Raw genomic sequence first — 24,472 nt, 5'->3', positions numbered from 1 at the left:
TCAATGTGGCGGCCGTTCAAGCTTTAAACAATTAACGACTCCATTATTGTGAACTAAAGAATAAAGTATTCTGAAATGCTTAACATTTCTTAAATATCTTTTAACTGATAAGTATATCGGGGTTTTGAAATACCGATCACGTGTAAATCCCTTGAAAACTTTTATGCCATTAAGAACTGGCAAGAGAAATCCTGAAACTAGAAAAATTTGGTAAAAATTGGACTTATAAATATATAAGATAAGTTTTATTGGCCAGTTTGGTTATCCATTTATTTCCAACGTGCCTTTTAAAGATTTAAAAAATGCACAACTTCGTCATTTATGGACCTAGTGAAAAAAATAAAAGGGATTACTGGAATGCTAATAACATTTTTTAAACTTTTTGTAACCAAACATTTGTTGTGTTTCGGACGGTTTTCGATGTAAATGCCGTAATACATAAATTACCAATATTTCTGCCGTCACAAAATATATATACTTTTGGACTAAAACGGAAGAACTATTTATTACTACAACTTTATTAGTTTTGTAAATCAGCTGCTTTTGCTTATATAAATTACAGTGTTATGTTTACGTTATTGAGCTTAAATTAAATTAAAACTTGATTCAGCATATTTGTTACATGCAAGATTATTTATTTGTTACTACAATTTTATTTTCGTAACACAAAACTGAGTATTGCGCTTAATAAGTAAACATGGAAAGACTCTCAATATTGAGCGATGGACGTCGGCGCAAGGTGAGTGATTCGTAAGTCTATATTTTAGTTAAATGACATACAACTGTAAATATTATCTTGGTGAAATTAATCCTGTCTCAAGTAATCTTAAAAATAAGCTCTGAACCCGGTTTTACTAGCTTTTCCAGGTCAAAATACACAATAAACCAGACATTTCCCACTTAATATACATTTCTAGAATTGTAGTTAGGTTATATTTCATTCCCTGACCAGGAATAATGCAGAACATTTCCCCAAGCGGTAACTCTCTAACTGTTATTTACCTATGTTTATAACTTTGTTTCAATATTTACCCAATAGAATACTATATAAAAGAGGAGAGGGGTGGGAATCATTTTCTGTAAATACACTGTACTGTACTGTAACGTTAATACAACATTAAAAAGTTATGTTTACTTAAATACAATTGGAAAAACGGGTTTCGAGCTTAATTCTTTCGAATTTGAGATTACATCATTTATACTCTAATGTGTAGGCCTATAGTCGTTCGGTCTATACAAACAGGATTTCACGTATAACTTTTGTATATGAATTGCTATCGTGGCATATTGATAAAAATGTTGCACAGTGCAAATATAAAACATGTTAAACTTTAAAACTATTCGAATATTAAAGTTATAATATAGTTCTAGATTTTAATTAAACGATCGTTTTACTCATACCATCAACCGCAACCTGACAGAAAATGGCCTTGAGCTAATCTTACCTTGACCATATACTAGTAAGCTACATGATTACTCCCTATCTAAAAATTTGTTAGAAAGATAATGAAAGAAGACTATACACCGGATGTTTTGTTCCTCCGATTACTTAGGCAGATTAAGATAAATGGATTAAATGCTTGCAATATAAGAGTACAGGGTGTTCTGAACTGCACGAATTCATGATGTAGGGGTGAAAGTTAGACCTTCCCCTTCTGTTAACAGTGACTGTACACACTCCTTTGTGAGCTACATGATCCCCAAGTTGCCTTTAAAAACAGTTTAATGTTACAATACTCAAACTAATAAAGTGCAGTATTGCGCATTATATCGTATCCGTAATATATGTATGTGTAAATCAGACTAGCCACATCAGTTGTCTGCACTGAGCCGTATTTGAAAAGTTTAGTTTGAATTTGAAATATTTGAAATCACTCGCGGTCGAGTGAAGATGTAGATTCAAAAAGACTGCCAGAAAGAATGACGTATGGACCCTTATCTATAAATGTATAATTTAATTTAAATTCTAATTACGTTTCCAAAAGGTTGAAAAATTGATTCATAAGTAACTTGTACTGTTTTAGAAGAAAAGTGTAAGAAGGGAGCAGATGAGTGGCAAGCACAGATTCCGAGCGTTGGTGAGGATGGTGCTCAATCATCGGCCTTGGCTCGTGGAGCTGGACCGAGTTGGACTGGGGGTGGACGCCACTATCATGAAGAATGTGTTAATGATAGACGTCATCACACGGGAGAAGTACCAGAGCCTCACTCTCGCGGTGGGTATTGTACTGATATTTGAATAGCTTATAGTTGTTATTACCAGTTATTAAAATAACACAAGCAGTACTTATAATAACGTAGCTATGTTAGGAAGGATTCATTCAATTCAAATGTTGAATTTAGCTCCAGTTCACCTTCCTTTTATTTGCAACGTCTGCTATCTGACGCTGTCTCAGACGTGACTCTTGGAATCTGGAGTCATTTTCGTCTGAAGAGACTTAAAGAAAGTCGGTGACGAAGAAGCTCAAAACGAACCTTTACATCGTTTCATCATCAGAGACACCTATAAATATGTGATGTGGCAGTCTCATTGTCTCATCAGGTGTACGATTGATCAGGTGAGACAATGAGACTGCTTTTTATTGCGTGGCGTAAATTCGAAATGAAATTGATAAAAGTTAACCTGGAATTAACATGAACAGCGCAATGGAATTAAATGTATGTGTATTGATGGAAATCAATGTCAACCATATTTACATACTGATGAAATGCCACCCTGGGATAAGTAACATTTTTACGACAGCAAGTGGGCAAAAGAAACTTGGACAATCTTATAGGTCAATAAACTTGTAATTTAAATATTCAAAATTTTGAGGGAATGCTTTCCAAACAGGATTTCTAAACGGCAACCCCATCGTCCTTTAAAATGCACAACTGAAAAGGGGAAAAGGCTGCGAAATTTCCCTCTGGAGATATCTTTATTAAGTTTATGAATGGTGAAACTAATAATTCAGTTTTATTAAAGAATCTCCTGTGTGAATATTATGAAAAATTAAATTATAAGTGTTAATAATCTGTATTACAAGCACTTTAGAGATAAAAACAACCCAAGTTCATCACCAAAACCTTTTATTCGTATCTCTGTTGGGGTTTTAACTAATACAATATAATGATGATATGATAATGGATAACGGGATAATCTTGGTTGAATCTTTATTCAGAAAATAAATATTGATAAAATAAACCGGTTTACTGTAGACTCCCTTGGTTCCTTCTTCAATAACAAATACAAATTAGACCGAAAGATCGTTCAAAGATGATGGGAGAACTTATAGAAAAATTTCAAAACGCTTAAAAATAAAGCTTGTTAGCATCAACAATATTTGAAAAGTGATCTTATTCTAGAATTATTCAAATACTGCAAGAGGGTGATCCCGCACAGGTCCGTACAGGTTCTGTATTATTATATTGTGATGGCCTGAAACCCTTAAAGAACAGCAGTTCTAAATGCCATTCAAAATCTAAAGAGCCGGTTGGACCAGTGGCCTTTTCTGGTTAAAATCTTATAAGAACAATATTAATCCGTCCGTGACACTTTACCCCTTCATTTTTAATCGTAGAATTATGAGAAATGTTTTATTTTAAATGTAGTTAAAAATTGTACAAGACATGGTAGTTTTTTCTTTTTTAATTTTAGCTGGTTATTGTGATACGATCTGAAATGTTTTTGTACTTTATCGTTTATATGTTAAAAAGTTGTAAATTTTACACGTCAAACTAAAAAGCCATTGGATGAGTTTTTAATGTTAAGGGCTTAAATTTATTCTTATACAGGGCAAACCTTGAAGGCCGTTTCACTACAGTCGGTTGTTAACACGAGCCTAACAGAATTAATAAACATAATTACGTTTATTACATAGAGGTATTAAACGAGATGGATTATTGTCATATTATAATTTCCTTGAACTTTTCACTATTCAAAACTATTAAGTAACATCAATTGTTTTGGAAAATTTCATGTTACCACCCAAACTCCACTATCAGTTTTCATTTCAACATTTAATAGTACGTACAGAGTTTGTGTTTTTTTTGTAGTGACGTATATTTAGAGTCGTAAATCACCTGTAACGTATGTCACGTGTATCATAGATTTTAATATCAAACACATACAATAACTAGGATAAGAGTATTTAAAAGATACAATCATCATTTTAAGTTTTGTTTTTATTACATGTCAAAGTAATTATATTATTTACCTGTAGTTTACTTTTTAAATTAGCAATGCCAATAATCAACTAATATATTTATTAGATATTCACCGTAGAGGAGGATTAAGGTTGCAAATCCATAACCGAGTGGTCACAAAATCGATCATCGATCAAAAGAGTTGGGGCTGGACAGTTTCTTCTCAAAACGGTTTCGTATAATCAATTAAAAATGCCATTGGCATAAAAAAAACTCCACAAAATGTTTGATGTTAGTTTTTAATTGTTGTATTTTACTTCATAAATTAAATTCATATTTACGTTCCACTCATTTTGTTTATGTGAATAGGCAAGAGACACAAAACGGACTTTGCTTGGAAATACTTAATCACCAAATTACTGATTTTTGTTTTTATATAATGTTATCCTCAGCAGTTTCATTTACCCATAGCTTATAAGACCCACTTTAATTTGTTTGTTAATTTGGAAAGGTCTAACACATTAAAAAATATTCCCTAAGAAAGGGAAAAAAATTCCTCTTGAGTAGGGCCTACGGTAGTAATCTTTCATTCAGATGGGGAAGTTGGCTCTCTTGGGTGTGGCGTTTAGCTATTGGCTAGGATGGTTTGCTTTCGGATAGGGAAGTAGGCCTATGGATAGGATACTTAGCTCTCAGGTAGAGTGGTAAAACTTCGGGTATGGTGGCAAGTCCTCAAGTAGGCTAGGTAAGTTTTTCTGAATTAAATAATATTTTGACTGCTATGGTTAGACATGCAAGTGAATGTCTGGTCAAAATAACATTATTATATGCGTATGATACGATGCATATAATTTCCTAAGTTGATGTATTTTCTTCCATTTGGGATTATTTTTAAAGTGTTTCTGTTTAAATGTTATTTAGTTCATATATTGATATCCTAGGCACATTCCATTCTAAACATCAACGTAACATACGAAGTTGGTGTAAACATTTACAGAGTATTGCATATAAAGTAGTATAATGTAATTATATATACATTTTCTGGTGAATAAAGATGTATCATTGTTGTCGAATACTAAGTACACTAACTTTTGTTTACAGAACAAGTCGTTGTTGAGGAAAGACGCATCGCTACGCACAGAAGAAGACATCGAGAGTCTCTATAAAGTCATCGGCAATCTCAAGTGCTTTAGACGCTATCCTGAGGTATTGACTTGCGCAGTACTGTTATAAAACTTACTCTATCAAGAAAAAACTCAGTTTCCAATCAAATTTATGTAAACACACTTCAATGACAATTGGTCATCACCAATTTAAAATGGATGGTACGAGACCAAATTAAAGATTATATTTTGCTGTATAATGATCGTTAACCGTATTTTTGCTTTGCCTGTTAATCGCAAAAAGAGATCAGGTGTTTTATAGGTCCTTCGGTAATTAACGATGTTATTAAGGGAAGATTTTATTTATGAACACTTTGAGCAACAAGTGTAATAATTTCTGAGCGGCCATACCCACCTGTAGCTTAGAGTGTTAATAAATAAATAAATAAATAAATATTATATATATATAAATATTATATATTACATATATATTATTATCAATAAACATTGAGTTGCAAAAAGTACTTGCTCCGCGGGGACTCGAACCCGGGTCTCTCACTTTCCGGGCGAGCATGTTACCACTTTACCACAGAGCCCTTATATATATACTTGTTATCTATGTATATATTTTTGATGAATATTTACAGTTATTTTGCTAACAAATTATTGTAGTAATTCTAACTCGCTCATCCACCACCCCTCAAAAAATCCTTTACAATTCACATTTACCTAAATTGTTATTGAATTTATCCGTTCCACTTACAAAAAAAATAATAAAAAAATTTAAAAATAAATTCTTAATCCAGGAATATTTAGTTGTATTATTGTAGGAATATTGCATACACCAGTAGAGGAGTATACTTTGATTCGCTGGATCGTGAACACTTATCTCCAATGATAATGGTTCAACCAGGTCATAAAGAGAGGGACCTCTTAAGAACTGCCGACCAAAATGCCAAACAATGTTCAAGGAAGTCAAATGTTATTTATTTATACAATTTTATTCATATAATAGGGAATAATTAAAACCTCGTTAGAGTTGGCTGTAGTGAGTATTGCATAATAAGATTAATGCTAAACCTCAAACACTATAAGTATTTTTTGGTTGTAGAGTTGTGGGGATGTCTCATTTTAAAACTATGATTAATACGCATTCAAACTCGAGAGTTTCTGTGAATTGTTTACTTTGTCGGTGGTTTAAACTATAAAGTTTAAAATGTATGAGATACTTACTGATTAACCGATGAAAATTTATTTGGTTATAAAAAAAGTGTTTATAATTTCTATCTTTATAATCACTCTCAGCCCCACGTGGATATAAATGCTCGCCTTATTTATACTTAATGTAGAGACACCTTAACATAAACGCCTGGGGCTGAGAGTGTTATGAAGCAATACTGGACTAGTTAAAGTACACAATGTTATGTATGTCTTTAAAATAAGACATCTCTCATAACTCTATGATCAAACAAAGGGCGTAAATGTTTTTGAAGTTTAACATTGTACTTATTGCGCTTAAAGCAAGATGGTCGTCAGTACAGCTCTGCATAGCTAACGGTGTAAATGATAACTGTAATTTTTAAATACCATTAAAAGACAAGTCATAGTCGGTTTTAGGTCCGGGATCTGTATTTTACTTTGAATACATCTAAATTGGCAGTATTGGTCAGAAAAAATCTTGTCCTGTGCAGAACGTACGGAAAGAGTTGGTGGCCTCGACGTACTTCGAGTATTTCGGCCCGGACCGGGTGATCGTGAAGCAGGAGCACGAGTCCACGTTCCTAGGGTTCGTGCTGCGCGGCGAGCTGGAGGTCACCTACACCAAGATGGACCCAGTGTTCGGGAAACTGGTGACGGAAGTAACTTCACACTTGTTCCCCGGGGACGTGTTCGGTGAGGTGTCTCTGCTCCACAACGTACCCCGTACCGACACCGTTACCTCCCTAAGTAAGTGTATGAGAGTTCTCTGTTGTAGGCCTTCATTTCTACAGCAGAATTGTCGTTGTCGTGCTGCTGAAGAAGTGAACTGATTGAGCGTTGAAGACTATGGAAGGCAGTGGATCCCATTTTAGAATTGATCATGACAAGGTTAAGAGTACGCTTGTCATGTAACAACAGGTTTCGCTGAGGTTGCGTGCAAAATTATTTCAAGCCTGTTGCTCATTTAATTAGATGACGTGTGTTGTTATGCCACAAGTTATAATGTCGTATGGTTAAGCTCAGTTTGTTTGAAATTTTATTTATCCAGCGATTTTCTCGGTGCCATCATGAATACCAATAGTTCAATGTAAAAATTGACAATGGTGTAGTTTAGTGGGTACAACGGTTATCGCACGATAACCGGATCAAGCAACGTCGAGCGTGGATGCTGCTTCGATGGGTGACCGTTGATCGATCCTGTCCTTGCAAGCAGCCCGCCGGCCCGGCCATTGGTGGTGGTCCGGAAGTCACCTTTAAGCCGTTGGTCCCAGGTTGTGTTAGAGAGGGCTTCTTAACCCTAACATCGTCTTGTAAAATAAGACTAGTTTACTTTTAAAAATATTCATTAACGCTCAGCCACACCACAAGGAGTGAGATGCACCATCATCGAACTGAATGTTGCTTGTATTCCTATCTATCAACTCAGAAGGTTGGCACAACTTCTCTTTTGTCTCCAAGAGGTGTAAAATGTTTTCTTTATAAATTGTATGTTCGCAAGATATCTCAAGAGTGAAATGAGCTCTTTCAAAATGTTGCACTCAACTTCAGCGAAACCTAGTACGCGCCAGTGGTGTGCAGTACTTCTACTTTGTTACTGGGATAATTCACCGATCACTTTTGTAATTTAACGATATAATCAATAATTTGTTCGTAGTGAGTTCACAATAAAGCGATGCAAAAGTTACAAAAAGCAGAAACAAAGACAAGCGAGTTCTATTTTAACTAGAATAAATGAATATTTCACACTGTACAGTATGCGATATTAATCCTGACGGTGCTACTACTGCCCGACGTAATATGCTGTGTAGTTGGTGACCTACTTTCAACTCCATTGCTCCAGAACCATTATCAGACATGGCACTCGAAACCGATGTATTGAGCGCCGGGACCGATGATCCTAGATGAGATTAGCCTACTCGTAGCGACATAGACCCTTGACATCTCTAAGTGTTATGCTTTCTTTGATTACAAAACCCTAACCTCAGACCCAAAAATTATTGATTTTGCTGTTGAGGTTAGTGTAATTTATTAGCTGATTTAAAATTCTCCAACTTAATTATGCTAATGAATCAGTACAAACGTAAAGTAAGTTTGTTACTTTAGTCCTTCTAATGAGCATGGGTTACACAGATTGACGTTAGTCATTTGTCACGCTAGGAGTAAATGAGAGTATGGCTTAAGATTTTTTGAAATGAGACCATGGAAATTCGCACGAAATCCAATAACAACTGTATGTTATCCCTTGGCATCTCATACACAATAGGTTACGCTAGTTAGGACATAGTTAATTGCAAACAAACAAAAGTTTAAATACTTAATAATTCCCAATAGTTCTTGGAATATAACTAAAACAGCTTAGTAAAGGGCAATTTGTGACATTATGCTTTGATTATCCGGACTTTGAAATTATACATTGAAATTTTTAGATCAATTAAAAATGGCTAATGAAATAAATTTAAATATGGAACATTTAATTTTAGAAGGAAAAGCTTGGAACAATTACTGCGCTATATTAAACAAAAGAAACTCTTGTATCAATATTGTTGACTATATTGATGAAAGAAGGATTAGGTCGCTTAAGATGGACATGAAATAGCAATTGTGATAATCACAAGTTAATTTAATAAACATAAATTTTGGTAGAAACGATTTACAATTGTTTCAGTAGTATTGCATTGCTATTTAAAATAAATCAAGTTGTGCAAAATGGTTTTAAACGCTAGAATTGAATGAGAAGAGACGAAGTGACGTGATTGAAGGCACTGACTGGCGGCCTCCCCGTTATCGACCAAACCGACCCGGGCTGTCGTGACGTGCCATCCTCCTCAGTTTCACTCCAGACTGTCCGCTACACCTGATCTGTGCTTGGTCTCACCACAGAGCGAGAGCACCTCTCACCTTACCCTAGTTTGTAACAGTTACCTCCGCAGGGTCCACACAGTAACGACAATTATGTTCAAAAAAGCCGCCGTCGAGTTGCTGATCCTGAAGAAGGATGACTTCGACCGCGTGCTGAAGGCGTCTATGAAGAAGCAGTGGGACGAGATTAGTAGCGCCTTGAAGCAGTTTCCGTACTTCGACAACTGGACCGACGTGGCCACCAGGGAGTGCTGTATGCTGTCCGACACGATGGCCTACTCTCCGCAGGACATTATACTCGGTACGGTACACACTGACAGTAGTAAAATAGTAGTGAAAGTTCTTATACTCTCGCTTTAGAAACTGGAAAACACCTTTGGAATATGATAACCTATTATTTTGTCCTTTACAAGGTATAGAAAGCAGTATCGTAAAGATAAGAAAACGGAACTTTGATTTGTAGAGGAAATATCCGATTATACATACATACATATATATAATTATATATATATATATATATATATATATATATATATATATATATAATTCACGAAAATACCAACTACACTAAGACAGCCCTCATTAAAATGGTTTATGACTTTTTTATGAAGCTGGAAAACACCTTTTGAATATAATAATCCTATTCTTTCCCCCCTTTACAAGGTATAAAAAGCAATATTGTGAAGATAAGAACGGAAACGGAACTTTGATTTGTAGAGAAAATATCCGATATTGGCGTCACTTGCCTCAAATAAGCGTTAAAAATATATTTCCAGTACCTTACATCTATTAAATATATATTTTCATTTTAGTTTAAGAAAATACCAACGGTACTGAGACAGTCCTCTATAAATCATTTAGGACTTCTATTAGTAGAACTATTTCTTATTTTGATCTAAATCAATTGCTGAATGCTAAACTAAATAGTTTGTATTTGAAATATTTATGTACTAATTGAAGCGAATTTGCCCAAATGCTAGCATTTTGAACTATAACTTTGAATAAAATAATTTACAGTCTGCAACGTACTTTAAGGGCTTGTTCACATGAGCGCGACGTGTCGCGCGACTTGTGCCGCGCGACACGTCGCGCGACTAAAAGACAACATATAACTATGGCAGCATACACATGGCGCCGCGCCGCTGAACCTGCCGCTAGTTGTGTCGCGCGACTCGTAGTATACGCGTCAACCGCGCGACTAGGCCCGGCCTCCACTTGCGATTTGTTGTCGCGCGATTGTTTTGTCGCAGTCGCAAAACTTAATTGAGGTGCATCCACTTGCGACAGAATCGTTGTAGATTTTGATCATGGATGACATCGAAGCAAGTGTTGTGATCGCGCTTTTACTTCGTGCTAGACGTAAACGGCGAAAACATAATTACTGGGTTCACCCAATAACAAGTCAGCGATTACTAAAAGGGCAGTTTCACAAGTTATTTGAAGATTTGAGTGAACATCCTATAAAATTCTTTCAGTATTACCGAATGACGAAAAATAGTTTTGATGAACTTTTGAGAATATTGGTCCATCAATTACATATAAAAACACAAAATGGAGATTGTCTATACCACCAGAAGAACGTCTATCAGTGACTTTGAGGTGAGTAATAATTACAGAAAATCAAATTATCTTATTTGTTTTATCTATTTAAAAACTCTTTATTAAATCAAAACATTTTAAAAAAACACAAGTACAAATTAATAAAAATCAAATGTTATAGGAATAACTAAGGGTTAGTAGTTTACCCATTAAAAGAGTTACGATAAATCAAAAAGATCACTTCCACTTGCAGAGGGTGATGACAAAACACTTCCTGCAAAATCGTTGTAAAATTCTGCATTGGCCCAGTATTTTGTGGATACACAGGTTGGTTAGAATTATGTCCGTAAGCAGAATGGCTATGCTGTGGCTGTTGTGTATGTTGGGAAGAGCTGATTGTAAACCAGGGCGTGGATTAATGTTTCGAGCTTGCCTCATGACGTTTAAAATTTCTATCTTAGCATAATGCTTTTGCTCTTCATTTTAATTTTCCTAAACATTGGAACCAACATTAAAGCGAAGTGTTTATCTTCATTACCCTCGTCACTTTGTCTTGCTTTCAAAATGTTCAATAAAGATGTCTCATATGAGTTTGCATTTTGTTTCTTACTATTTTTACGCCTTTCCACGCTCGGTCTGTGCATTAATGCCAAGTGAGCATCTTGCAGTAGAATTACCTTCTTGAATGTCATCAGATGTATCATGTGGTTGCTCTGGTTCATATCCATCCGTTTCATTGAGGGAGATATTACTAATAGTTTCTCTTCCTTTTACAAAGGGAACCAAAAACAGCAACGCATCAAAAATGGATATACTTTCTTCTTTTTGTTGCTCCTTGGCCTGATGTGGTTTTTCGTTGTGCTGCAATTTCCCTCAAAAAGCAGTTCCTTTAAATTTCTTCCACTTTTTTTGAACGTCTGTACCTGGAATACAAATTTAGTATTAACCCCCTAGAATAATTAAAAATTATATTTTATTGATTTCAAATGTAAAACCTATGCCATAACTTCATCATAACACTTTTGATATAGTACCTCCTTATTTTCAGAATTTATTATTTTCAGGTACCTTGCCACTGGGAACAGCTTCATTTCGTTACACTTTGAATATTTATTGGGTGCCAGCACAATTGGTCACATCATTAAAGATACTTGCTCAAAATTGTGGACATGTTTACAACCAATACACATGCCTACCAAATCAGAGGAAGATTGGAAGGAGATAGCAAAAACAATTTTACTTGCGAACGAACTTCCCAAATTGCATTGGTGCCATTGACGGCAAACATATAAGAATTCAGAAGCCAAATCACTCTGGATCTCTTTTTTACAATTATAAAAATTACTTTTCGATTGTGTTACTTGCTGTAGTAGACGCAGACTATTGTTTTACAGCAATCGATGTAGGATCTTACGGTAGTAACAGTGATTCAAATATTCTGAAAAACTCCGCACTAGGTGCAAAGTTGATTGATGGCAAACTGAACATCCTCAAGCTCAAACTCTTCCTAATGACGAAAATGGAAAACCTATGCCATTTGTTATAGTTGGAGATGAAGCATTTGCTACATCAAGAAATATAGTGAGGGCCTTATCCCAGGAAGAATTTATCCATGAAACAAAGAGTATACAACTACAGAATGTGCCGTGCTCGAAGAATGGTGGAATGCACGTTTGGTATTTTAGCCAACAAATGGCGAATTTTCCATCGGCCATTGAATGTCCAAACGAACTTAGCGGATGACATTATTAAATCATCCTGCGTTCTCAACAACTTTGTAAGAAGAAAAGATGGTATTCGAGTTGAAGATGAATGCTATGAGTGTCCGCTGGTATGTATACAACAAGTCGGTGTACGGGGTACCTCTTCAGGTATCGAAGCAAGAGACTACTTGGCAGATTACTTCATTTCACCTCAAGGCTCATTACCTTGGCAATACGACCATGTTTAAATCAATAAGAAGAAGTTGGCATAATAATACATGGAAGTGATTTACAGAAGAAACCTCTGTTTAAAAAATTGTTTAATACATGTTAAGAGTAACTAAAGTTTAATAATTTCATTATTAATCATTTATACAACCATATCTTGTTAGCCAAAACTACATTTTGGTTTAAATAAATTGCTAATAAAACTATGAACGATGTTTTATTTACAGAAACCTATTAGGTAGACCCTATTAAAATGAAAATATTGAATAAAATGTTTCTTGTGAAAATAATAATAAAAAATAAACAAAACTGTTGGGAATAAATTAAAAAAAGCATACAATATTTTAATAGACGATAATATAATAGATTTATAAGATAATACAATATCAAAGACGAAAATAAATTGATAATCGGGAACATATAGAACTGCAATGAATCCGATAAGATATAAATTATAAGTTAGTGTAGGCTACATTTTTTAGATATCCTGTAGGTGGTATTTTTAGCCAATTAATGCTATCATATTTAAATCACTCACCTTTAATGTTTCTTTTCTTTTGATGTAAGGTCATTCCAGTTTTCTATCACTTTACCACACACTTCAGTCCACAGTTTTTCTTTTATATTTCGGTCACTGTACTCTTTTAATTGTTTATTATAAAGAGCCGGTCCTCTTTTCTACTTCACTAATTAGCAAATCAGTATCAATGACTGATAATACTTAATTTACTAGTAGAGGTTTCACTGTCAGACATATTTATTTAGTTAACAAACAGCCACCGCTCGACAGTACTCAGTCAAAAATGCGACTAAATAATCGCCAGTGGATGCATGTCGATGCCTGTCCGTGTGACTCATTTTATTTCCGCGACAGTCGCGTCGCGGTCAAAATAGGTCCAGTTGCGTTTTTTTAAATCGCAGTCGCATTTTCTGTCGCATGTGGATGCGCCTGCATTTAAAACAATAGGTTCTATTTTTGCGACTAAACAATCGCGCGACAACAAATCGCAAGTGGAGGAGGCCGGGCCTTAGCGCGGCTTCAGTTGCTTGTTTTGTATTGGAGCGTACACACGCCGAGTCCAGTGAGTGATATTGGTGAGTGAATATGGAGATGGAGCAAGACCCATTTGACACCGAAAGTTTTATTGATGAAATTGAAAAGAGAAGAGCATTGTGGGATCTTGAAAGTCCAGATTACAAGAACAGGGTTTTAAAGAGATCTGCGTGGGAGGAAGTTGTAGATATATTTTCTTAAAACTGAAAGCACAGTTGAAGAGAAAAAAGCAGTTGGGTAAGTGCTAGTTTTATATTTAGAGCAATACACCAGTACAAAATATAGAGACATGTTGCCTCTTCCACTTCCATACCGGCAGTGCACTAGTTGTCGGCCGCCCGTTCTGCCGCTCATTCGGCCGCCGAATGTGTACGAAGCCATTTTTCTGTCGCGCGGGCGTGTAGCGCGACACGTCGCGCTCATGTGAACAAGCCCTTATGTTTAGCTGCACTGAACGAAAAAACTTCGGTTTAGGGGTTTCCATGTGCATGAGTTTTCTTAAAATTTACACTCTTAGTTTACTGAACAAGGTATTTATGGATAGGCATTTTATCAATTATTCCATGTACGTTTATATGTATATTATAAATAATATTTTACCATTATAACCTAGGGATGTACAGGGTGTTCATTTAAAAACTTATTAAAACGTATTAAAAGACTTATAGCCCAGTACTAATTGGGGGAACGAACAAAATTATTTTCAAAATGGGGGTGCTTACCCCCATGCTCCCCGTACCCAAAGCCAAAATTGAAATGGTAACTAATACCTTGTAACACCTTAAATTGAGGCTTATAAAAAATGCTGTCTTTTGGTAAAAACATTGAAATCGGCCAAGTCGTTTGGTATTACCAGCCAATAATGTAATTTGTTACACAGCAACTATTAGTCTACAAACTACTGTACTATAACAACTACTGCTAATAACAACAAAATTACTCACTGAACACTGCTGTAAATCCTTTGTAAACTTGAAATAAAATCTAAGGGCGTTAAGTCTGGAGACCATAAACATTTGCTTTAATAATGAATGTACATTTTATGTTAACGGTTTTGTTAATAAACAAACAACATTGCCGATTTTGGTCAGACAACTTATTTTGTTAATAAACAACTTAAACAATTTGAACAGTTTAAACTTTGAAAACAATTTTTGTTTGTTCCCCCAATTAGTACTATACACTCCTGTTTACAGAATACTTGGGCTATAAGTCTTTTAATACGTGTTTGTATTAGTTTTCCAATGAACACCCTGTATTAATATTTCTCGTTTTAATTAAATAAACTTCATGTTAGATGCTAAGGCAACAATATTAATGATTAATAAGTCAACCTTTAGTCAGGTCGACCACGAACACGACCTGTGTAAACTGTGACTGAACTGCAGGCAAGGGAGTGGGAAAGCTGACCTCTGCCCACTTCGTGTTGAAGGGTACGTGCAGCATGGTGCAGCGGTTGAGGATACGAGATACGCCGGACGGCCCCAGGCTGCAGCACAAGGACGTCCCGGACATATACCTGGGAGACCCGGACCAGCCTCGGCGAATGCGAAGAAAGCCCAGTAGAAGGGACTCGGACATTGGCATTCGACCACTCTTCATGCAGGTCTGCCTCTTCACAAAAGGCGGCTGCTTCAACCTCGGTCAGTTGTTGCGGTAGGGTAAACAGCATGATTTTGCTGAAAGGATGCTGTAGTGCTAGGAATAGAAAACATAGCTAACTTGGTGCTGAACAGTTTCAGCTGTACTCCTAGTAAACCTGTTATATACGAGTATTAATACTCGCAATACAGCGTAAGATCTGATGCGCAACTAGATACCATCTTTCCACATTTCGTATCTAGCTCTTAGAGCTTATCCAACCCCATTCCAGATCATGAGTACAATAAAACTACAATTATTAACAGATATTACTTCATTTCTTGTTGCCCACTAATTATTTCAGAATGGCTTGGCATGAATAATGAGAATCCTCCTATCTCGGCTGTTTAAGAACTGTAAGCCACTGAGCAAGTTTCGGAAGAAGTCTAAGCCTACTGGTAATCGAGTGGGAATAACCCCTCCCCAGGGTATGGAAAACCCCATTCTTGAGTTCACTTTCTAACAACTAATTTTATCAATATATACTCCTAGCATACAAATTGATGAAATAACTAGTATTCCTTGTTTAAATTATATTAAAATTTTCTCCTGAATTTAGTATTACTCGTATTACAATCAGTATCACTCATTGGGATATCACTTATATCTCAAGGTTGTCTTCTTAAATTTAACTTTGTCAAAGTCTTTAGACACGTCAGTATAGTGTATTAATTGTTTTACTATGTGTGTTGTCATCACAATTATAGTAATATTCTACAGACAGACGTGAGTTAATTTTAGCATAATATGATTGTCATTATCCTGTTTTAACGTAACCAATAATTTTGAAAATAACTGGTGTTGTGGTGTTGCTATGTCAATTAATATATATTACTCACAAAGACTGCAACTTAATCAATTCTCGTTTTGCGTATATTTATTATTATAAACAAAAACTTATACTAGCATAATAATAATATAAATGATTTCTTTATTGCATTTAACAATTTCTGACAATCTTAAACTTTAACAAATTTTGTAAACACGTTATCTAGCGTCAGACATACATTTCATAAATTCATACAGATACACAGGCCCGGATTTCCCAATAGGCCGATTTATGTATTACCGATTCTGTTGTGAGTTAGTGCGAGGCAGAGACGTCCACAGATATAGGCGGGGATAGGATGCAACATCATAGAACACTGGCATTTGAACAACTTCCTTCGCGAGGTGGTTTCAGATTAATTAATAAGCTCCCTGAGAGCATAAACAATGTCAACAACCCAACCCCGCCCCGTTTAAAGCTCGATTAAAGGACCGTTTAGTGTTTGAAGTGTTTTACTCTGTACATAATTTTCGTAATTAAGTACCTATACTGAAGCCAACAATAAGAATAAAAGAATGATGAATGAATGAAGGATGAATGAGAGAGAGAATGTAAATTAATGTATGTATGCGTGCAATGAATGAATCCTAGAATAGTAAACTGCAAGCTTTTTAGCTTTATTTAGTGAAGTTTGCAAATTCAATGTAAAATTGTTTGAAAGCAATAAAAATATGATTGATTTTTGGTGTTCGTAGTCAAAAGCTTTGAAAAGGCCGAGAAATACGCTAATCACGTACTCTCGTCTCTCCAAACGTAAATCTAGTTCGGTATTATTGTTAGTTTTAGATGTCTCGAATGTTGAGGACTATTTGACAAAAATTGCCACACCATCCACTGACAGTGTTTCGACAGAAATATGTTGCCTAATCCAAATCTAAATTTGGAATTTTGAAAAGGTGTATAGCTTCATGAATGAATTCGTGTTCTGAGGCTACGAACACGTCAGGGTTTAATTCTACCCACAACAGCGCCAGTTCATCGGTCTTATTTGATACAATCTGAACGTTCTGGTGAATTAATTTAATTTTCGAATGTTGGAATTTTAAATTTTAGTATTGTGAGGGCTGAATTGAGCTCTAGTTTGGTGATGTTTTGGAGCTGGATCTAAAGTCACCTCTATAATAAATTTGTGGAACTTGGAAGCAGAAAGTTTTTAAAATCAAAAGATAGTCTTTTTTCACTGCTTGGAGTAGGGGTAGGTGATCCCGTGACGTCTTCAGCATAAGTAATGTGTTGGTGCGTCGGAGATCGCTGGCACGAGACGGCTGATTTCTCAGAACAGTTGTGGTCGTGGAGACTGTCGTGTCGACTGAGGGAGGAAATTACTGGCCTCTCAAGGGTGTTAATTCGAGGGCAAAAAGACTTTGTACTATTGTCCCTGCTAGCTGCCGTTTGTCCTGCATACACAGATGCTGACCATGCCTCGTGAAAAGCCTTCTAGTATGCTATCAAAATTCAGCAGAGCTGTTCACCGGTAGCTATGTTATTGGTGCTGACGATCAACACCTCGTAGCTAGGTTCACTCATAAGATGCTTGACCAGAGCCGATGACGTCGAGCAGTTGAACGCCGACCATGCAGAGTGATCTAACTGAAGTTGCAGAGCTGATCCATTCCCCCACTAGCCCCGCGATGTATCTAGCGTGGCTATCACCTTATATTATCACCTTATCACTTATGGTTACGTTTTCGAGTTAGCATGGTGTAGCTCAGGAGATTGCCACCTTAACAGTGTCAGTTTTTTGCGGTGCTTTAGTTTTTGATTTAATATTTACATGTGGCTTAGGGGCAGACGGTTTTTTATTTTCAGAAGTTAATATGAGAAATTTGTTTCGTGTGGAAATGAGGTGTGTGTTTTTTTATTTTGCACTTTAGTCCATGCCCGTGAGCGTTTGGACTCAGCGCATAAATAGATAATTGTGATCTCTAGTCCAAGAATTCGAAAGTGATGGAGAAGGGTGATCATTGCAGGAAACTGATAAGACGGCGATCCGCAGTTGCGTCAACGTGGTCTTGTGTTGTATTCCAGCCTAACTTGATGCTAAGTGGATGGTTAGTTTTGACGTTGACAGTAACTCACAAGAGACTGAAGTTGTAATTTCACTTTAAAACATCTTTTCGTTGTATAATATAATTGTTTAAGACTTGGAAAATGTTTCTAAAATGTCATTATCACATATAAATTAAATTTAACTATAGAGCGTCGTTGGAAGTGTCAGGCCTGCCACTCCATGGACTCTAAAAGATCATTATGGACTAATTAAACATTTCTTAATCTCCTAAAGTAACATGTTGAAACAACACACTTAGTGAACTTGCATTGTTCGAAGCAAACTTAAGTTTAATTAAATTAAGTAAAAGTATGCAAGTTAAGTAAAAAATAACCGCCATTTTACTGCAGGAGAGTCGCTGGCAGAGCGCACAATCCTGGCCGACACCGATGTCACTGTGCTGCGCATCCCGCTGTATCTGCTGAGGCAGCACAACATTGCCAACATTTGGCACCGCATCCGCCAGTTCCTGGAGTCACGCTTGTCCAGTGAACAGGAGCTATTCCAGAGGTACCTGGAGTCCCGCAGGTGGGAGAAGTACAAGAAAGATGTGTTCTCCTCCTACAGGAACCCCAACACCCTGAATGACACCACTATCCACGACACCCCCTACTACTGGAGAGTCTTGGACCTGGAGATGTGTGGGGACGAACCGTGCAACGTTGACCACATCTGACTTCTAACAAATTTTCCGTGTAGATACCAAATTAAAGTTAGTTTTTGACCAAGTGGACTACTTTCACTAATTCGTGGAGTCCGTTTATTGAAGAGCTCGTCCAATTTCAATTATAATTTTTAATCATCATTCGTCTTAACGACGAAGTTAGTTTAAATTCATGGAAATAATGATAATTTGTTATTGCTAACAGTGCAATAATCATAGTTTACATTCTTTTTAAGTATTTAAAGATATATATATATATATGTATATATAAAAAAAATATAATGCAACATCCTTACTTTCATTATGTACCTCCTAATTTAAAATTGCATGGTGCAAATAATAAAACAGGAGAAAATGTACAAAATTATATTTATAAAAATTACAATACATATTATAGTAACATAAAAAGATCATTATTACTTATATCCTAATTAATTACAAGCATAAGTATTTATAAGGCGATTTATTTTACATACATGTAACCGCATAGTCTACCTTACAAGGAACGTATGAAAGAATATAGGAAACGAAGGTAAGAAAATAACTAGTGCTATAAACTACAGTATCAATGGTGTAAGCTTTGGTATACATATGTATCAAACATGCCACTTTACAACATTCTGAGCTATAGCATTATACTTTCATACGTTATATGAATGAAATATTTTTAACGCAGAAAAGGATTTATAACAAAATAAAGAACTTAAGATTGACAAAATGCGCAAAAAGGAAAATTAATGAAATAATCTTGAATCAGTCGTTTAAAAGATTAGAACAAGTAATAGTGTTTCATAATTATTGCCTTTGGCTAAATTTTCCTTATGTGTTGCAAAAAGTACATCTTTATAAGATGTGATATTGTTTGGAAAGTAATTCTCTTGTGTTTGAACAAATATTTACTTTCTCAATTTAATTCATAGTTAATTAAATTTAAATATGTTTGTTTATGTCCCGCAGTTATCGGAACAAATAGGTGAAGTTTTAAAGGTTAATGTTATATACAATTATTACTATTTCCCTAGAAGATTAAAAACAACTTGATAAATAAAAAGAAAGGTTGCTGTAAAAAGAACGTTGTGTAAAATGTTACGTCGATGATGTGCAAAATAAGTTACGATTCAGTGATTCAAAAGCTAGTGGGGAAATCGAGGACTTAAGCCTGCATTTCCATTTCGTCTACAGGTGCGGGTGGTCGTACTGTAGAAGTAGATAGGGAGGAAGCCGCCCCCAGGATCTGCACGCTACGCACGGGTGCGGTAGTGGAGGTGGGAGTGGCAGTAGTCGATGTTTGGCCCCCAGGTAATCCTCTGGCCAGCATCATCCTCAGCACGTCCGCAGGCGGCAGTGTGTACGTCGTCTGATCTGAAGAGCCGCGTGTCTCTGCCTGCTCGTAGCCAGGGGGTACTCGCTGAGTCTCGTAGCCCGCCGGGGCGATCCTCTGAGGCGGGTAGAATCTCTGAGAGGGTCTGAACTGCTCGTAGGTGGGAGCACTACGTTGGCTCGTCCCGTACTGTTGAGCGGCCTGCTGTTTGTTCGGACTAGAAAACGGCAAAGGCTGTGGGAAATTCTGTCCTGGATATCCCACAGGAGGGTATCCTGCTGGAGGAAAACCTACAGGAGGAAAGGGTCCTCTAGAATAGGCTGGATTAGGAAAGAAATAAGGATTATACGGGTTAGGGCCTTGATATACAGGATTTTGGTATGGAAAATTCGGATTTATGTTTGGATTTTGAAACTGTGTTAAGTACTGGTTCATAAGGTACGGGTTTCCTCCGTTCAATCGAAACTGGAGGTATTGAAGTATGTAATCCATGAGTTCATCTCGGAGTGATCTAAGGCTAGCCATCGGGAAGGGTATCTGAGGAGGACCATCTTCCTCTGCGGGTCTGTAAAGCGCCCTCACCGGAGGTAAGAAGTTGCGGCCGCCCCTCACGACCGGATACTCTTGTTCGTCGACTACTGAAGATCTGGGAGCAGGGGCGAGAGGAGGAACGGGTGCCGATGTGGGTAAAGTGTCCGGTGACTGGTAGGGTCTTAGAGCGGCGGCGGCCCGAGCTAACTGCTGCTGTCTGATGGCCGCCGCGACGTGAGGTGGTAGGTTGGCGAGTAAAGGGGATTGTGGAGACCTCACTGATTGGATAGGGATGAACCTCGGGACGGCTGCCCCTCCGGTGTACACGTCAGCAGTGTCTCCTGAGGGAGCATCGGGCTCGTTTCCCAGTTGTCTTCGTAGGTTGTTGCCACCTTTGCCCAATGGTCTTTTGGTCACTGAAAGTCTCCGCAGTGGAATCTGTGTAGGCTCGTCTGCTTCAGACTCTTCAGTGACTTGTGGAGTAGTTGAAGTAGTGTCTTCACTTCTGTTCGGAAGAACAATATGCGTTCGGCGTCCTTTGACGTATTCTCCATACGAAGGCGTAGTAGTAGAAGAGGCCGCTAGATAGGGTTGTCTCCGCGGGATATGTTGTATCACCGGCCTTCTCGAGGGATCAGGGTGCCTCAGAACAAGTAAGGGTCTTCGCGTTCCCTCTTCCGCAGGAGATATCGTCGTGTACCCAGGTAACTCTACAGGTTTATCACCTGCATTGTTGATGTCACCACTCGTCCTTAAACCTGTTCCGTTGTTCGCCGTGTACGATACACGCTTGAGTTCTCCTGTCTCGTCGATAAAACCGAACATGCCCTTGACGTTCCCCATTACGTCACGGGTCTCGATCTTGAAGCTGCCGTCCGCAGCCTCATATCCGAAGGTGTAGGAGCCGTCATCGTTCACTCGATTGATCTGTTTGATGATTTCAACCTCTTGCGGCTGAGGTGCTGGCTGTTCTTGGTCATGGTGCTGTGGCTGCGCTCTACAGTTGGTAGCTATAACTACCAGGGTGAAACACCATATCACCTGCAACATTCACAGATTAGCGCAGTTTTTAGCAGTGTTGGATTAAAATTAAAATTTGTGTAATATTATAAACCCTAATATCCATGGATTGTCAATTCTTGTTTTAACAATGTTTTATTCATTGTAATATTGCCTTGAACACATACTTCATAGCCCTAACGAATAGCAAGGTATATCAAACTGCGTATATTTTATAAAACTAAATATTTTATACGAAACCAAATCTTACTAAGTATAATGAATAATAAGAAGTTAAAGAAGTTTTCTAGTTGAAGCACATAATTTGGATTTCCAGGAGTGTACATAATCCTTCTTAAATTTATAGTTTTGTTATATCCCAAGGAGGATTCACTTTTGGCTGGTTTATACCTTCCAGTTGAACCTACAATAAATAGAGCAAAAGTCAAATCGATTACGATTAGTAATCTGGGCAACATTATGGATGCCCAAGAGTGGCACATCGCTAACCTCAAATGTCGAGATATTGAGGTGTAATTATATATCGATAGGTCTAGTCTACTGCAGGAGGTCTATGAATGTTGGAGTTGATGGGGCTTCCTATGTGTTAGGTGTTGCTAGCATGGATATGAGGGTGTGATATGAGGGTGTTCCACCTCCCTGCTTTGACTGGAGAGGTTGGTACAGAGCTGTTTTCCCTTCTTCCAAGGAGACATATCTAAGATTAATACCAAAAATCCTCCTTGTGGATCTCAAAAAGAGGCAGCCCTACCCCCAAACTTATCCATTTCATAATATCCTGTCATTCCGGAAACAGCGCAAAGGCCCTTTTAGGACGAAGTGCAATTACTCAGCTTCTCGTCCTAAGAGAGTAAAATAAGTTTATGGTATTTTGGTCAATTTTTTTTAGTAATAGTAAACAAACAATAAAAAGTAAAATGTAGTTATTTGCTTAGAGAGGCTGAGTAGTAAGCGTCTCGGCCTGACGTTACACAGATCCGGGCTCAAATTCTGGTTATCATATTAGTACTTTATCCGAAGTTCGGGCAAGGAATCGCACTAACAAGTAATGTGCTATCTTGATCTGTTTTATGCCAGATGTTATAATTGTAAATTATTACTAAATGGTAATTTTTATTTCTTTCATATATAAAAGGAAAGGCCTTACTAACTCACTTATTATATATCCACCCACTTCCCAATATCTCAGAAAGTTGAAATTTGGTATACGTATACCTCAAGATGTAAATATAAAAACTAAATAATTTTCATAAAAATCAAACATTAATAATGGGTTGAAACTCCTATAAGAATTGTATTTTGTTTAACAACGTCTCGCTGTGTTAAAAAGATGAAATTTTACTCACACGTGCGTTATAGAGTAATAAAAATGTTTCATGTAGATGATACACTTATAGTTGAAATATATAGAAGAAATATATTTTTGTTTTTCAACTTCCCGCTGTCAAAAGTATTTGGTCTTAGATCGCGGTAGCCTTTCCAGACTAACATAAGTATATTATTCTGCATTGATCGTGACAACAAGTTAATCACTATTACGGTGGCAAAAATACATGATACCGTAATCATGTATTACGGTGATAATGTGGTGAATACCCCTATATTTGATTTTGGTGTAAATCAATCTTTTTCTTGCTGCCCAATAACAGCCTCTAATGTGTATATTAAGCTAAACTCACTAGACGTGTTAAAGAGTGCAGGACCTGATAATATCCCTCCAAGTGTCTTAAAGTATTGTGCGCCGATCATTTCAATTCATTTGTCTGTTCTTTTTGAGCGGCTTCTCACATCGGGGGTTTTTCCTTCTGTATTAAAGCAAAGCTATGTGGTTCCTATATTCAAGTCTGGAAACCGAGGTGATGTGCGAAATTACCGCCCCATAGCAATTCAATCTTCTTTGGCCAAGGCCTTTGAAAGTTTAATCCTCGATTATTTATACTTCAATTTTAAACCCAATTTGTCTGGAGCAGCATGGGTTTCTGAAAGGGCCGATCTACCACTACAAACTTTTGATGCTCCAGGAGTATGTGATGATGAGTTTTCTGGATTCTTCATAGGTTGATTGTGTTTACCTTGATTTTTAGCAAGGCTTTTGATAAGATTAACCATAGCCTACTAAACTTGAGGGTTATGGGGTCTGTGCTCGCTGCTCCTATGGCTGAAGAGTTACTTGAGGGGAACGCTTTTTGATCGTCAGGTGTGATGGTGGTCTGTCTAGGCCTTTCCCTGCACCATCTGGTGTACCTCAGGGGTCGCATTTGGGGCCTTTCCTTTTTACCCTTTTTATTAATGATATAGCCACAAAAATAACATCTGAGTGTCTACTGTTTGCCGATGACATCAAGATTTTCAGGAGGGTGACATCTCTTCAGGATCAAGAGGACCTTCAGCGCTCCCTCGACGCCGTTAATCAGTGGTGCAGAGCCAATGCTATGGAATTAAAACGTGTCAAAGTGCTTCCAAATCACGTACATTCGTAACAGTACACCATGGCTTTCGGTTATTGCATCGACCAATCTACCATCAAATCAGTTGAGAAGATTAGAGATTTGGGAGTTATAATGACACCTTCCTTAAACTCTGAAGAACACCTAATTCATATCTC

The 24,472-nt window shown here is 37.0% G+C and overlaps 2 protein-coding genes across 2 annotated transcripts; one reads left to right on the top strand and one right to left on the bottom strand.

The window, feature by feature from the left end:
* Window positions 1-552: 552 nt before the first annotated feature.
* Window positions 553-19,059, top strand: LOC124362873. The gene is made up of 7 exons (XM_046817739.1): window positions 553-739; window positions 2,025-2,216; window positions 5,227-5,331; window positions 6,920-7,175; window positions 9,394-9,588; window positions 15,200-15,454; window positions 18,682-19,059. Exons 1-7 carry the CDS (start codon window positions 698-700, stop codon window positions 19,005-19,007), a joined length of 1,371 nt encoding a protein of 456 aa, XP_046673695.1. The 5' UTR covers window positions 553-697; the 3' UTR covers window positions 19,008-19,059.
* Window positions 19,060-19,483: 424 nt separating this feature from the next.
* On the bottom strand, window positions 19,484-24,125 carry LOC124363610 (serine/threonine-protein kinase WNK1-like). Its single transcript, XM_046818865.1, has 2 exons — window positions 23,940-24,125; window positions 19,484-21,888 (listed from the first exon to the last, which is right to left on the bottom strand). Exons 1-2 carry the CDS (start codon window positions 24,123-24,125, stop codon window positions 20,149-20,151), a joined length of 1,926 nt encoding a protein of 641 aa, XP_046674821.1. The 3' UTR covers window positions 19,484-20,148.
* Window positions 24,126-24,472: the final 347 nt, after the last annotated feature.

Source organism: Homalodisca vitripennis, chromosome 5, assembly GCF_021130785.1.
Source record: "Homalodisca vitripennis isolate AUS2020 chromosome 5, UT_GWSS_2.1, whole genome shotgun sequence".
Taxonomy (NCBI): Eukaryota; Metazoa; Arthropoda; class Insecta; order Hemiptera; family Cicadellidae; genus Homalodisca; species Homalodisca vitripennis.
The sequence above is the reverse complement of the archived record's forward strand: the minus strand, read 5'-3'. Positions and strand labels throughout refer to the sequence as shown.

What these genes read in the sequence shown, in the direction of transcription:
- LOC124362873 (XM_046817739.1), top strand. Translation starts at nt 698, where the DNA reads ATGGAAAGACTCTCAATATTGAGCGATGGACGTCGGCGCAAG. An exon ending in GCGATGGACGTCGGCGCAAG is followed by an intron (nt 740 to 2,024) that starts GTGAGTGATTCG and finishes GTACTGTTTTAG; the next exon opens with AAGAAAAGTGTAAGAAGGGA. An exon ending in AGGCGGCTGCTTCAACCTCG is followed by an intron (nt 15,455 to 18,681) that starts GTCAGTTGTTGC and finishes ATTTTACTGCAG; the next exon opens with GAGAGTCGCTGGCAGAGCGC.
- LOC124363610 (XM_046818865.1), bottom strand. Translation starts at nt 24,125, where the DNA reads ATGCGACCCCTGAGGTACACCAGATGGTGCAGGGAAAGGCCTAGACAG. An exon ending in AAGCCTTGCTAAAAATCAAG is followed by an intron (nt 21,889 to 23,939) that starts GTAAACACAATC and finishes TGAATGTTGCAG; the next exon opens with GTGATATGGTGTTTCACCCT.